At 41.4% G+C, this 13,794-nt stretch overlaps 5 protein-coding genes across 5 annotated transcripts; 1 reads left to right on the top strand and 4 right to left on the bottom strand.

Moving 5' to 3' along the window:
- Nucleotides 1–14: 14 nt before the first annotated feature.
- BEWA_030610 (DNA polymerase I family member protein) lies at nt 15–5,226 on the bottom strand (the record flags this gene model as incomplete). The annotated part of the gene is made up of 3 exons (XM_004829817.1): nt 15–350; nt 387–595; nt 630–5,226. The coding sequence occupies 3 exons, from the start codon at nt 5,224–5,226 to the stop codon at nt 15–17; spliced, it is 5,142 nt and encodes a 1,713-aa protein (XP_004829874.1).
- An 808-nt stretch (nt 5,227–6,034) lies between these two features.
- On the top strand, nt 6,035–8,460 carry BEWA_030600 (hypothetical protein; the record flags this gene model as incomplete). The annotated part of the gene is made up of 5 exons (XM_004829816.1): nt 6,035–6,149; nt 6,187–7,088; nt 7,126–7,235; nt 7,271–8,222; nt 8,257–8,460. 5 exons carry the CDS (start codon nt 6,035–6,037, stop codon nt 8,458–8,460), a joined length of 2,283 nt encoding a protein of 760 aa, XP_004829873.1.
- Nucleotides 8,461–8,485: 25 nt separating this feature from the next.
- On the bottom strand, nt 8,486–10,051 carry BEWA_030590 (ATP synthase beta subunit, putative; the record flags this gene model as incomplete). The annotated part of the gene is made up of 1 exon (XM_004829815.1): nt 8,486–10,051. The coding sequence occupies one exon, from the start codon at nt 10,049–10,051 to the stop codon at nt 8,486–8,488; it is 1,566 nt and encodes a 521-aa protein (XP_004829872.1).
- A 213-nt stretch (nt 10,052–10,264) lies between these two features.
- On the bottom strand, nt 10,265–11,914 carry BEWA_030580 (serine hydroxymethyltransferase, putative; the record flags this gene model as incomplete). Its single annotated transcript, XM_004829814.1, has 5 exons — nt 10,265–10,389; nt 10,428–10,782; nt 10,820–11,120; nt 11,156–11,613; nt 11,648–11,914. The coding sequence occupies 5 exons, from the start codon at nt 11,912–11,914 to the stop codon at nt 10,265–10,267; spliced, it is 1,506 nt and encodes a 501-aa protein (XP_004829871.1).
- Nucleotides 11,915–12,010: 96 nt separating this feature from the next.
- Nucleotides 12,011–13,643, bottom strand: BEWA_030570 (hypothetical protein; the record flags this gene model as incomplete). The annotated part of the gene is made up of 3 exons (XM_004829813.1): nt 13,472–13,643; nt 13,184–13,347; nt 12,011–13,150 (listed from the first exon to the last, which is right to left on the bottom strand). Exons 1-3 carry the CDS (start codon nt 13,599–13,601, stop codon nt 12,011–12,013), a joined length of 1,434 nt encoding a protein of 477 aa, XP_004829870.1. The 5' UTR covers nt 13,602–13,643.
- Nucleotides 13,644–13,794: the final 151 nt, after the last annotated feature.

The following is a 13,794-nucleotide window of genomic DNA, read 5'->3' as shown; positions in this document are numbered from 1 at the left end:
GCTTGGAGTAACGACTAGGACTTATCGGCCCAACTGTTACCTATGGCGCCAACGGCCTCACAGGGAACATGTTTTAAGAATTTCTTTCCTGCATTTTGCATAGTTTCAATGAGCATTTCTAGGCCTTTATCTGCTTTCTCCTCTGGGACTTCCATGATGATTTCATCGTGAATACACATTACAATCTTTGCGTTAATTTCCTTCACCTTGTCCACGAGCTGGACCATAGTTTCTTTTGTAATGTCGGCTGATGTCCCTTGCACAGGGTAGTTTAGTGACCTTGTGAAGGAGAATGAATCGAAAATTGATAACCTGTTGCTCAGAGTTCTAACTTCGGTTGGACGATTTGCCTGTGTATTTCATGAGGAGAGTCTTGGGAAACAAACCTTGACCCTATTGTGCCAATCTGTAATTCCCTTGAAGTTATTAAAGAATGAGAAATAAATCTCCCTTGCTTCATTTATAGACAATTTCACATTATAACCAGTTTCAGCATACATTCTGAATCCTGTCAGGGACATTCCGAAGATTAGTCCGAAGTTTACAGCCTTTGCAAGTTGCCTTTCGTCCTTTGTCACCTCGGATATTGGTTTACCTGCACATTTGTATATGGGTAAAGATATACAAACCTTTAATTAGACTCGCCGTGAGAGAATGTAGATCTGTTCCCTTATTATATGCTTCAATCATTTTTTGATCCTTTGCGATATCTGCTGCGATTCTAAGCTCGATTTGTGAGAAATCTGCTATAACGAATTTATGTCCCTCAGATGCTACAAAGCACTCTCTAAACTTTTTGTCTCGCGGTATCTGTTGTAAATTTGGATTGTCACAACTAAACCTTCCACTTTCTGCCCCGCACTGATTGAAGTTGGGATATATTCTTCCAGTTTCTTTACATATATGATTTGGCAGTTTGAGTGTAAAGGCAGTGATTGCTTTGTTTATTTTGCGATATTCTCTCAATGCAGATATTGCAGGATGGTTTGTATTCCTAGAGAGTGTCTGTTCTGAGGTATTTTGTATAAGTGTACGTTTTGATCGATCTATAACTCCCATACTTTGAAGAGCATTTAGGAGTTGCTTTTGAGAATTAAAATTAAAGTTTGAATCACCGGATACGTTCAGTGCGGCTCCTAATTTTTTTACTGCATTTCTATGTTCTGCGTTAAGTTCTTGCTGAAGTTTATGAAGTTTTTCAGTGTCCACTTTCATTCCATTCGATTCCATCTCAGAAACGGCCAGAATACACTTAAATTCAATGTTGGATATCTGATCTAATTTCTCCTTATGAAGCTTTTCCTTGAGAATGACATAAAGTGGCAAAAGGACATTAGCATCACGAGAAGCATAAAGGATTTGCTCTTCAAAGAGTGGTACCAGACTCCAGTCAGAAAATTGTTGTGACTTGTCCAAGACCAAGTTATAATACCTTTCTGCAACACTTCCCAGTTTGCAACTAATATTATATCTTGAAGCTGAGAGCAACTTTGCGGCAATCATGGTATCAAATATATTTGGTGACATTTCAAATCCATAGGCTTTCAAAAAGTTTATGTCAAACTTTCCGTTGTGGAATACATGTACAGTATTTTTCGCAGCGAATAAATCTTTAAGCCACTTGCATCTCAAAAGAACATCTTTCCCAAGGCTAAAAAGATCAAGGATAACAGAAGGTTGATCGGGAGTGGACAGTTGAATTAGTCTTATACTGTCGTTTCTAAAATCAAGACCCGTAGACTCAATATCAACTGCACATAGAGGTACATCTTTGAAAAGAGGCCAGAGCTGATTCAGGAGATGCTCATTCTTGACATAAATGATACCATTAGAGAGTAATGGGTCAGCTTCGCTAGCCATATATACGGGGAGGTTAATGGTGTCAATATGTTTTGGATTTTCCTCCATCACAGAGTTCTTTGAAACGAGTGAAACCTTATATAATTGTCGTTTTTCAAAATTTTCCAAGTCCCTAACAATTTTAACATCTTTGTTCCTAAGATTTAATATAGGTCTCATTGTTGAGACTCCAAAGTCCCCTATGGTACCCTGCGTAGCTACAGAGGGTTCGCTTTTAGAAGTACTCTTTATTATACAAGCGGAAGGGACGTTAGAACGTATACTATCATAAATATCATTTCTAGAAACACCCTTTCCTGCTGTCTTGATCAATTCACTCAGCCTATTTACCTTGATAAATTCTCTATACTCCTTCATACTCGAACTCTTTGTTACAGTAATACCTCTCATTACTATACGCTCTTCGTCATCATAATACACTTGTTCAACTTCAGCCTTTTTTCTACTTCTCTTTCTGGTTGGAGTAGCTGAACTACTAGAGGAAATTTCATCATGTTTATTGAGTAGATCTTGAGACACATCTGGCGTATTTTCTATTGTTGAGACAAGAAAATCTTCTGTATATTCCTTTTCAGGCATACGGATTTGGGTTCCAGAATCATCATCAATTTCTACACTCTCCAAGTTTCTCCAATCTTTAGGCTCTACATCTGTTGATTCATTAGATACATGTGTATTTGATGTACTATTCAGCCTGTAAGAAGATATAGCTCTATTTGTCATTGTAGAAAGCTTCCTAGCGATATCATCATATTGATCTATATTTTGGTTATTAGACATGAAATTACCAAGAGTCATCAAGGGCCTAATGTTCTGCGGGATTTCAACACTAGGATTTTCAAAGGCTTTAACATTATTTTGACTTTGACGAGCCTTTCCTGGTGGAAAGGGTGTGGTGAATTCGGAAGATTTGATCTCTTCTGCAGTGAGACTTACTGGATCAAAGAGAAATGTTACCCTTCCCAACCTTCCCGCAAATCTGTTCTTTTTAACATCAATACACCTGTTTTCACCGACTACATTCTGGAGAATAAGAACATTATCGGCCTCTTGTGTTGATTTTACAGACCCAAATACACTTGAAAGCCCTAAAGGTATTCCATCTGCCTCCTTCCTTGGATGTACGACCAGAGAAACGTGGACATTTTTATGCGTTGCAAACCTTCTAAATTTTTCAATTGCACTATTCTGCAAGTCCCAAAGTTCACCTGGTTTGCTGTTTTGACCACTTAACATAAACTGTAAATTATCAATTATAATGTGTCTAACATCGTAAACATAGACAGCATAGTCCATAGCATCTATGACTTGGTCAATGGAAGTAGATCCATGGAATTTCATAAATCTAAGTGGCAATTCTGAAAACTTGTCAGCATAATAGTTGAATTCTTCGATGGAAGTTTCCAAATTTTTCCCACTAAACTGTCTAAGCATAGTTTTAGCAAGTCTTACATTATTAATTTCAAAGGAACCCCAAAGAGTGCTTACTCCTTGAACACAATAGTCTAGAGATAGTTGGGATAGGAGAGTTGTCTTTCCAGATCCAGTAGATCCTGTCCATACGCTCAGCTCACCTCTCCTGTGGCCCTTTAGCAACTGAGATAAACCAGGAAGTGTCAAACTTTCAACACCACTTGTAGCTTTTGGATTAGAAAGTTCATCAAAAACAGACTGCCTTATATCATTAAAATTTAGGATCTGAGAATGAACTAGTGGTGAAGCATTTTCCAGATAAGGAGCTATTTTTAAACCTTTCAGTAAACATTCATTTGCATCCTTTGCTCCCCTTTCTTGCTCGTCTTCTGGGTTTACCTTTTCTGAAATATCGCGAACAATCTTTGTTCTTTGCATTCCCAGCTTATTTGCAAAGTGAGTTATTCCACTTTGCCCTGCAGCATCAAAATCCATCCACAAGTAAATGTGATCCAAATTTTCCAAGCGAGGCAAAAGTGCGACAGGTAAGGAGTTTGATCCGTTTGGCAATGACAGAGATGGCTGTCCTGTCTCTTGGTAGATACTCATTGCATCAAATTCTCCCTCCGCCAGCACAACTGTTTTTTGGGAGGACTTTCCACCATTTTTTGGGTCATTGAATATATCATAGAGCAAATGTTCACCAAACATTCCCCATCTGCCTCCTTTTGGCAGTATCTTCATTTTTGATTTGTCATAAATACTACGCACCTTTATTCTATTAACAACAATTTCAGCCTTGTCATTAAAGGACCGCGCCATTAACCATGGGAACACCACACATTTCTCTAAATCTGAGCCAGAACCCGCGCGGCTAAATTTAAATTCTCCTGCACCAACTCTATATTTTTTCAAAACGTTTATCGATATTCCACGGGTTTGTGTTAGATACTCGAGAACACATTTATAATCTTCATTGTTGTAAAGATTATTCTCATAATGTGTAATATTTACCATTGTTATTGCGGGCTCGTTTGATGTTTGAGAAACCCCAAATGGTCCCATGGAAGGATCATTGGCATCATTTATCAAGCCACCAGGTAAGTCGCCCATATGTGCCTTAAAATCGAACAAACTCCCCTTGTAGCCACATCTGTGACAGTAGGAATTTCCGGAATTTTTAAATATTTCATGTTTATAAAGGTTATCCGATTTAAATCTATGAGGGGGACAGAATGGACAAAACTTTAGTGTAAATTTTAAGGGCGTTTCCATATATTCAATCTTTTTTCTTCTCAAATATTCTACAATGTCTTCGGTCATAATCCGATAATGATGCGATACAAAGGTATTGTATTCAGATGTTGTAGGATCACATGTTGCAATAGACGTTCCTGCTGCATACGATCCACTAGGGTTTAAAAATGAGTGTGCTTTAAAAAGAGACTTTAAATAGCGAGCCTCAAAGGCCGCATCGTATAGATTAGCTTCATCTTTCAAATTTTTATTTAAGTCATTCTTTCTGAGAATACGACTTTCATTGTTATGTCCATGAAGATTGATAAAAGACATTACACCAGCTCTCATAGAATTAAAATTTTGGGCATTTATTCTGTTGAATACGCCCGGTTGATTAGAATTTATTGTACAGTGCTTGTATACCTTTTGAATAGCATTAAAGGGTTTATTCATAATTCCTCCCTGACTGATCTTCCAAGTATTTCCTTCTCTAAACTCAAGTCCAGGAGCGTTACTTATTGTGTTTGAACTGGTTTTCGTGTTTATGATCTTTACACCCTCAACTCTTACGATTGCAAAGTACAAAAGTAAATGAACAACAATCCCTGCGATTGAAACACTGTGACCTTGATACCCTGTTTGCGGCTTGTTTAACTGCCTATCAATCATGAGTGACCTTTTCCTAGTCACATCAATACAGAGGTAGTTTTCCATGTGGCAACAACATTTCCTCAATACTAAAAGACATCCACAATACCATGATGCGTTGATTACAATCTATGAAAAAGTTGATTTCCATACAAAATTGGAAACTAAAACAAAGTGTTTCCTTCAAAATTAGGGTCTCGTACAAATGTGTATATTTGCTTGCGGTTTAGAGACACAATGGTTGCCACACTTGACAGCTCTACTTGTAGTACAAACACCAGAACATGATAAACACAAACTTCGCTTCAGAGGCCTTTAATATCTGGAATCCCATGGGGGGTGTGATCAAGTAACTATTGGGAAGTCTTTTCCATTTTCGCCATTCCAATTACTCAATACTCGAGAGATCACAACACATTTTGATTTAATATCTAACTGAGAGATCTGGTACAATGTATAAGGTGTCTAGACCCCTTTTTAATTATTCGGGGTTGTAGCTCAACCTTCTCCGTAACTTCTTGGAATGTTTCTCCATTTCTGATGAAAATTCATCGATCTACCCCCTTTTCCATCTACTTGTTGGCCGATTTCCTTATTTCCCTCATTTTGGCCCTTTGCTTCGACACATCTTCGCTCACGAGATTCCAGCCGAGATTGCCCATATATCTGCCAAATTTCTTCTAAAATCGTAATATCCAATGACATAATCTGCTTTTGTGCCTAGGAAGAGTTCGGAATCTCCGGCCTGTCAACTAGCCCTGGGCTGCTCCATCGGCCCATTTTCCATTTAGCTCAGTTCCTCATCTTACGGTTATGTTCTCTCTTCTTTGATTGTATTCATTATAAAAAGACTCAAATCAGTGGAATTGCGACAATGAAGGAAATTAAAGGCGCTGGCGCTAGGCCTGGAAGAGCTCGAAAGGCCAACAACATGTATAGAGGCGTGACTGATGCTTCTAGTGAAGAATCAAGATATAACGTTAAACTAGGTACGTGATTTTGTTGTTGCATAATCTTTTCTAATAGGTAAGACTCGCAAACAGAAGCGCAAGCTGGAACGCAAGAACACCAAAAGGATACGCCATGAAAAGAAGATGGACTGGCTAAAGAGACGTAAAGGTGGTAAAACAGAGGACTACGAAGATGAAGAGGACGATGTAGATGAGGAAGGAAGCGATAGGGAAGAAGAGGAAATTGAAACTGGACCAGAAAAACACCAAAACTCGGTGAAAGATATGGAATTAGAGTATTTGGAACACCAGTTAATGAAAAATAGAAAGGGAAAGAAACAAGGTCGCAATGGAAAAGTGGACTTGCTACAAGAGCTAAAGTCTGAATTCCTGAATGATGGTTTTGATGACGACTTCCTAGATTTTCTATCAAATATTACGCGAATCGCTGATAATGAAGTTGTTCTTGACAGAGATTCTGCTCCGGAAATGCCACAAAGCAGAGGAATTGAGGATGATGACAATCAAGCTGAGGACGACGAAGAGGATTATGATGAAGAAGAAGAGGAATACGGAGATGAACCATCTAGTGACGATGGAAATAAAAAACGAGTCAGGTTTGCTCCAGAGGTTGTCAAGCCTAGCAAACCAACAAAATTAGATAAACCTGTGAAAGAACCTCCATCGCTTGAGACTTCTAGAAAACTGCAAATTGGTCTCGTAAATCGTTTGTCAGAGGGGAACTTTGCGGTAATCACGAAGGAGCTCATTGGTGTATATAACGATCTAATCTACCATGATATGGATGGTGATGAAAATGTAGTACCAGAGTCAACACTAAAGAGTATGGATTCATTAATAGAAGGCTTGTGTGATTGTATTATAAAAATGGTTATTGAGGATGTAAATACCGTTATCTCGCTGGTGACAATACAGACGGCTCTTATCTGTTCATTGGCCAGCAATATATCCATAAATGTTAGTTTTCTACTCTTTATCCATATAACACACTCAGGTTGGTTATATTTATTGCAGTAAGATACGGCGTTCTTTTGATGCTTCATTGGATGTTCTTTTCGACAACATCGATGGTGAAGAATTGAGTAATTCAAAACTAGTTGCCAGGTATTTTCTTTTACCCATCCACACATCATAAATAGAAACTGTCTAATATCCTTTTCCGCACTCTTTTACTTTAAGATTGTTGGTGTTGATGTAATATTTGATCTCATTAAATCAATTACCAAGAATGATCTCACGGAGCATACAGCCCAGCTTTTGATTATAATTTTAAAATACTCTGGAAACGGAATTAAAAGTTCTGATGATACATCGTTTAACAGTATAATGGAATATCTAAATTCCCTGATGGAAGGTTACAAGGCAGTTCACGGAGATTTGAGTAACAGTCGTCTACGTTTTGTTGATCAAGAAATTCAGTCGTTTAAACTTTCAAAGACAGGAAAACCCTTGGATAACTTTGAGTTTTTAAAAAATGTGATAAGGGACTTTTCTGTGCAAGATCATAGAATTGAGATCAGCTCTGATGATTTTTTCAAGTTTGACAAGGAATATAGAAAGGGAAAGAATTCTCCACACGTCATACTGGGTAATATAAGGTCTGATATGGCATTGGTCTCCGCAAAATCTTCTCAATCTTCCAATCCAACTACAATCCTGCTACAAAAAGCTGGGAAACTTGGTCTTTACTCCAATAGTCAGAAGTCCACATTTATCGCAATTACTGGTTCTCTGAGTCCTGTTCACGCGGTGGAACGAATTATGGATCTTGGACTAAAATCAAGCAAGTACCCAGAGATTGTGTCTACTGTTATTCGTTGTTTGATGGCGGAGAAATCTTTTAACGAATTCTACCTTGAGGTTACAAAAACCTTGTGCAAACTTCCTTCTGTGAGTGGAAAAAGATTTACTCGTGCTACTGCAAGTGCAGTAATCGTACAAATACAAAATCTCGAACACACAAGTACCAAAAAGGCAAACTTATTTGGCCGATACTATGCTTCATTAATTCTTTCAAAGCTGCTCCAACTTCGTATATTGAGGTTTTTGGACGCTCAAATGCCAGCTTCGATGTTATCTTTTGTAAAGATCGTGAGTTCATTATATGGATAACAGCAACCTTTAGGTATTCGTACACTTGATTACAATGACCCCTCAAGACATGGAAGAGTACGTAATTGCACAATTTCTATCTTTGGAGTCGGAGAAGATATTCACAACCCTGACAAGTCTTTGGAAGGAAACTCTCTGCTCGCACTGTACAAATGTAGTTTCTGAATTGGCTTGCCCTGTAATACTACTAGAGGCTGCCAAACGGATATTTCGGTAATTGATTCACATGAATAGCTTAATTATTACTTTGCAGACTTGACCATATCAATGGCTTTTTCCTTAGCTTCTTGTAGTCCTCCTACCATATAAAATGCCATTTCGGGGAGGTCATCGCAGTGTCCGTCTAGGATTTCCTTTGCTCCGGCTACGGTATCTCCGAGTTCGACAAATCTGCCTGGTTTTCCAGTGAAGACTTCGGCGACTTGGAATGGTTGTGAGAGGAACCTTTGTACTTTTCTTGCTCTTGCAACAACAAATTTATCTTGTTCTGAAAGTTCGTCCATACCGAGAATGGCAATGATATCTTGCAGTGACTTGTAGTCTTGTAGAATCTTTTGGACGCTTCTTGCGACATTGTATTGCTCTTCGCCCACAATGTGTGCAGATAGCATTCTAGAGGTTGAGTCGAGTGGATCGACGGCTGGGTAGATACCAAGTTCAGCGATTGATCTGGATAACACAGTTGTAGCATCCAAATGCGTGAAGGTGGTGGCGGGGGCGGGATCCGTGATATCATCAGCTGGGACGTAGACAGCCTGTACAGAGGTAATGGATCCTTTTTGTGTAGTTGTAATTCTTTCTTGAAGAGAACCCAAATCTGTGGCCAAAGTGGGTTGGTAACCCACAGCAGACGGAATTCTACCCAAGAGGGCACTGACTTCTGAGCCAGCTTGGGTAAATCTGTAAATGTTATCGATAAAGAGCAACACATCTTGGCCATCTTCATCTCTAAAGTACTCGGCCACAGTGAGTCCAGTGAGTGCAACTCTGGCCCTAGCACCAGGAGGCTCGTTCATTTGACCGTAGACCAATGCTGCCTTGGAACCCGAAAAGTCAGCCTTTCCTTCTCCGACAATCTTCCTCTTGATGACTCCAGTGGTCATCATTTCATGGTATAATTCATTTCCTTCTCTGGTTCTTTCTCCAACACCAGCAAAGATGGAGTAACCTCCGTGCTTGTTGGCGACATTGTTAATGAGTTCCATAATGAGCACAGTCTTGCCGACACCGGCACCTCCGAAAAGACCGATTTTACCACCCTTGGCATATGGAGCCAAGAGATCGACAACTTTGATTCCAGTTATGAGCAGAGCTTCATCACTCTTTTGCTCGCTAAATGTTGGTGCTGGCCTGTGGATGGGCAGCTTCTCTGAGGATTCGATTGGTCCGAATCCATCAATGGCGTCTCCAGTGACGTTCATAATTCTTCCTAGAGTTGGAGTACCTACAGGAATGAGAATTGGCGCTCCTGAATCCACGACTTCCTGTCCTCTCATGAGGCCCTCAGTGGCGCCCATAGCGATACTCCTGGCAACTCCATCACCCAAGTGCTGTGCGACCTCGAGGGAGAGCCTTCCCTCGTCGCTATCGACCCAGAGGGCATTTAGAATTGGAGGTGGCGGTCCGTCGAATCTGACGTCCACGACGGCACCAATGACCTGAGATATATGTCCTTTCCTCAGGGTGGTATCTGCAGGCTTTACTGAGGACATGAACCTCTTTGTGGGAGGAACTGATCCTCTAAAGCCTCTCACCTGCTGGGTGAGCGACTTGTTTATTATGCCATAAATCCTAGAGCTTAACCTCATCTTGGTCTACGACTAAACCACGGGATTTACTAATACCATGGAGTTCTGGTTTCTCTCGGAGGCAAAAACTCAAAGAACCTCGCGAATTTTCTTGTAATTGGCATTCATACACCAGACGGGACGTTATGGGGAAGGTTACGAATCTCAGTGTGTTTTAAGAAATTACATCGGGCACCTTATTCTGCCCTTGGCTATGGTGCGCTTAGACTCTGGCTAAAGGGGCAGCGATACGTGAGGGAATCTCGCAGCCCACTCCTCGACGGTCTTTCTGAGTTCCGCAATCTCGGCGTCGCCGTCCAGACCCTTTTTGAAGTCCACTAGTTTCTTTCCGAATTCCTCTGCAGAATACATGTGGATACAAGGTCTAGAAACTCACCTTGGAGCCTGGTACAAATGCCAACGACCTTGAGCACACACTCGGCAATGAAGGCCATGTCTTCTGGGATTGCTCCTCTGGCAGTCATTGCCTGCGTCCCAAGGCGGATTCCTGATGGATTTAGCGATGACTTATCTCCGACGACTGTGCTCTTGCTGATGGCAATGTTGACCTTTTCGCAAACCAACTCGGCCTTGCTTCCAGTTATGCCAAAAGGTTTCAAGTTCACAATTACAGTGTGGTTGTCTGTACCTCCAGTAGCCACACTCACACCCCTCTTTTGCAATTCATCGCTCAGCGCCCTAGAGTTGTTCAAGATTCCAGTCACGTACTCCTTCCACTCTGGCTTCAACATCTACGGGAAATGGCAAGTGATGGAAATTACGACAAACCTGGTTGAGCTGAACGGCAAAGGCCGCAATGGCGTTATTGTGAGGACCGCCTTGAATGGTAGGGAACACTGCGGAGTTGATTTGTTCGGAAATGTCAGGGGTGAGCTTCTTGTTATAAAAGATAATACCCGCCCTTGGTCCCTTCATTGTCTTGTGGGTTGTAGAGGTTACAACGTGGCAATACTCAAAGGGAGATGGATGCAGTCCGACCGATACAAACCCAGCAATGTGAGCAATGTCTGCCATCAAGTAAGCTCCTACCGAATCTGCAATCTCACGGAACCTCTTGTAGTCAATGTGTCTGTTTGAAGATAATGGAAGTTGGTGTAAGCAAACCTGGTGTATGTGGATGCTCCAGCAATAATGAGTTTTGGACAGTAGAGTTGTGCAAGTCGTTCTACTTCATTATAGTTAATGAGTCCAGTTTCTGGGTCCAAAGTATAGGAGAGTGAGGTAAAGAATATGGAGGAGGCAGAGATCTTCTTTTGACCAGTGTAAAAACCATGGGTCAAGTGTCCTCCTGCCATCAGCGATAGGCCCATAATCTTATCATGTGGCTGCAAAAGTCCAGTGTAAACGGCGAGGTTGGCTGGAGAGCCAGAGAGCGGCTGTACGTTAACTCCCCATTCCTCTGGATCAAGTCCAAACACTTGCAGAGCGCGCTTCATGCAGAGGCTCTCGATTTGGTCATAGTAATGACAGGCTCCATAGTAGCGCTTTCCTGGGTATCCTTCGCTATACTTGTTGGTCAGAATAGAGCCCAAAGCCTCCATACAGGCTCTGCTTACAAAGTTCTGGAACGTATATCATGAATGAGACTAGACATACCTCAGAGGCGATGAGTTCGATGGAAGTCTGCTGACGGTGTGACTCCAGCTGGATGATGTTGTAAATCTCTGGGTCAGCTTCCTTTAGAGGAAGTTCATCTTGCAGTGGGAGCCTCCTTTCAGTCATTTTGAGCGAGTGTGTACCGCGGGGAGAATCACACCTCGAGAGGATAAAGCTACTAGACAAACGGCTGTTGTTTATGCAAAATATTGACACAATGCACACCAAAAGTGTAGCTTCGAATATGTGGACAGTTTTGCAAAACATAAAGTCTAACTTTACACCTACACCATGGGGACCAACTACCTCTCCCTAACGGATGACGCAACAATACAAGAAAAATGTAAATATACAAAGAAAACCTTAACCCTTCCAGGGAGGAGTTGTGGGAGCATCATGGTCCTGAGAAGGCGACGCATAAAAGTTAACGTGGTTGTGTCCGGGTGATACATCCACAGGAGGAGCGTCTGAGAACCTACTCCTTCTCTTGCGTCCTTCCGGGCTAGAATGGTAGTCAACTGTACTCTGGCTTACAGTACCAATACCCATTAAATCATTAGTTGCGATGTTTGTAACGTGATTACTGCTGGCACTCACTCCAGCAACGGGATGAGCCTTGAAAAAGTTGGCTAGGGAAGCCAAGCGACTATCTTCCACAGACTTGTCAGAAGCGTGATCTTGCGTGCTCGGCTCTTGTCTCAACCTTGCCCCGTCGACTTTTAAAACTGGTCCCTCCGTGACACTGCTACTCTTTGTGGACCTAAATTTACTATTCATTTGCGAGTTTCGAATCTCAATCTTCCTCCTCTTTTCCTTCTCCTTTTGTTCCACCATTGTATTGATGATACTCAAGACAAATGGATCATTCTTTGCACTCTTGGGTCTGGGTCCGCTATGGACAATTGGTGCTGGAGCGGGTTTTGCCTTTTTTACATCTGGTTGAACGACGGGACCAACCGAAGCATCTCTAATTGCCTTCCACTTCTTGATCAAATTTGTGGCCTTCAACTTTACCTTGTCACATCCACATTCAAAATTGATTCCCAACCTCTGGTTGTAGCCTCCAGATGCAATCCCATTGACTGGTATCCCAATCTTTGAGGTCTGGAGTACCTTGAAGGAAATGTCGAGCTTCTCCAAGAGATCCATGCATTTAGTCAAGAGACTAACATTGTCCTTCAGCAGTCCCTTTTGAGCCAGGTCATAGAGCACATCCTTGATAACATCAACTCCCCCCAAGTGGATAAAAGAGGCGAGAGCAGCTAGATATGCCTGCAGCATCACGTCAACCAAACATGCAATCGCAAATAAATCATGTCTAAACTTGCGCATGGACCATATCAAGTTGGAGAGTATTACCAATGAATTTAGTGCGACAGGATTCTCACGACAGGAATAATAGTAACGCTGAAATAGCCTATCACTCGACACGTTTTCCGCAACCACAAACTCCTGCCGCAAACCCCTGTACAATAAGCGGTGTACCGATAAATATGATTCAACCTAAAGTTTGTATATAGACGACAAGATCCTCACCTTTTCTACATTTATAAAACTAGAGTAATTCGCCTCCATAAAGGCGGTAAACTCCCTCGTAACGACATCATCCATCTGGAATCCAGCCGCGTAAATATTTCCCCAATTCTTTACATACCAACCATTTAAAATCTCAATTTCGCTCTGATCTAACCCGTCCACTTCTACAAAATGAAAATGATGATGCACAGGGCAAAATAAACGTTTATGGCAGCCAAGAGGAATAATGATGTCTTCCTCCTCTAGTCATTCTTGTAGACTAGGCTCCATATTTAACCGTAAACTTACTTGACAGAGAAGCGACCCTAGAGAGACACTTTTCAGGGTTAGGTTTGAGAAATACGAAAACAGCTGCAGAATCACCGCTAGTCGGTTGGCTGCCTTCTGGCCCATTTCCAACAGTCTCAAATTCCGCCATACCACACTACATTCTGCTACACAAAATCATCAGCTAGTCTACAAAAAGTGGCAAGGAAACCAAAACAATCCACAGCCCTGCCCTCTCACCCCATTGGATTCTACACACCCTTCCTCTCGGCCTCTACCATTCATTCATTGAATCTCGTCGCACACACACATCGCCTTCACAATTTAAACTTGAATCATGGCTC

The sequence above is a fragment of the Theileria equi genome, chromosome 1 (genome assembly GCF_000342415.1).
Source record: "Theileria equi strain WA chromosome 1, complete sequence".
Taxonomy (NCBI): domain Eukaryota; phylum Apicomplexa; class Aconoidasida; order Piroplasmida; family Theileriidae; genus Theileria; species Theileria equi.
This window is presented reverse-complemented; position numbering and strand designations above follow the sequence as displayed.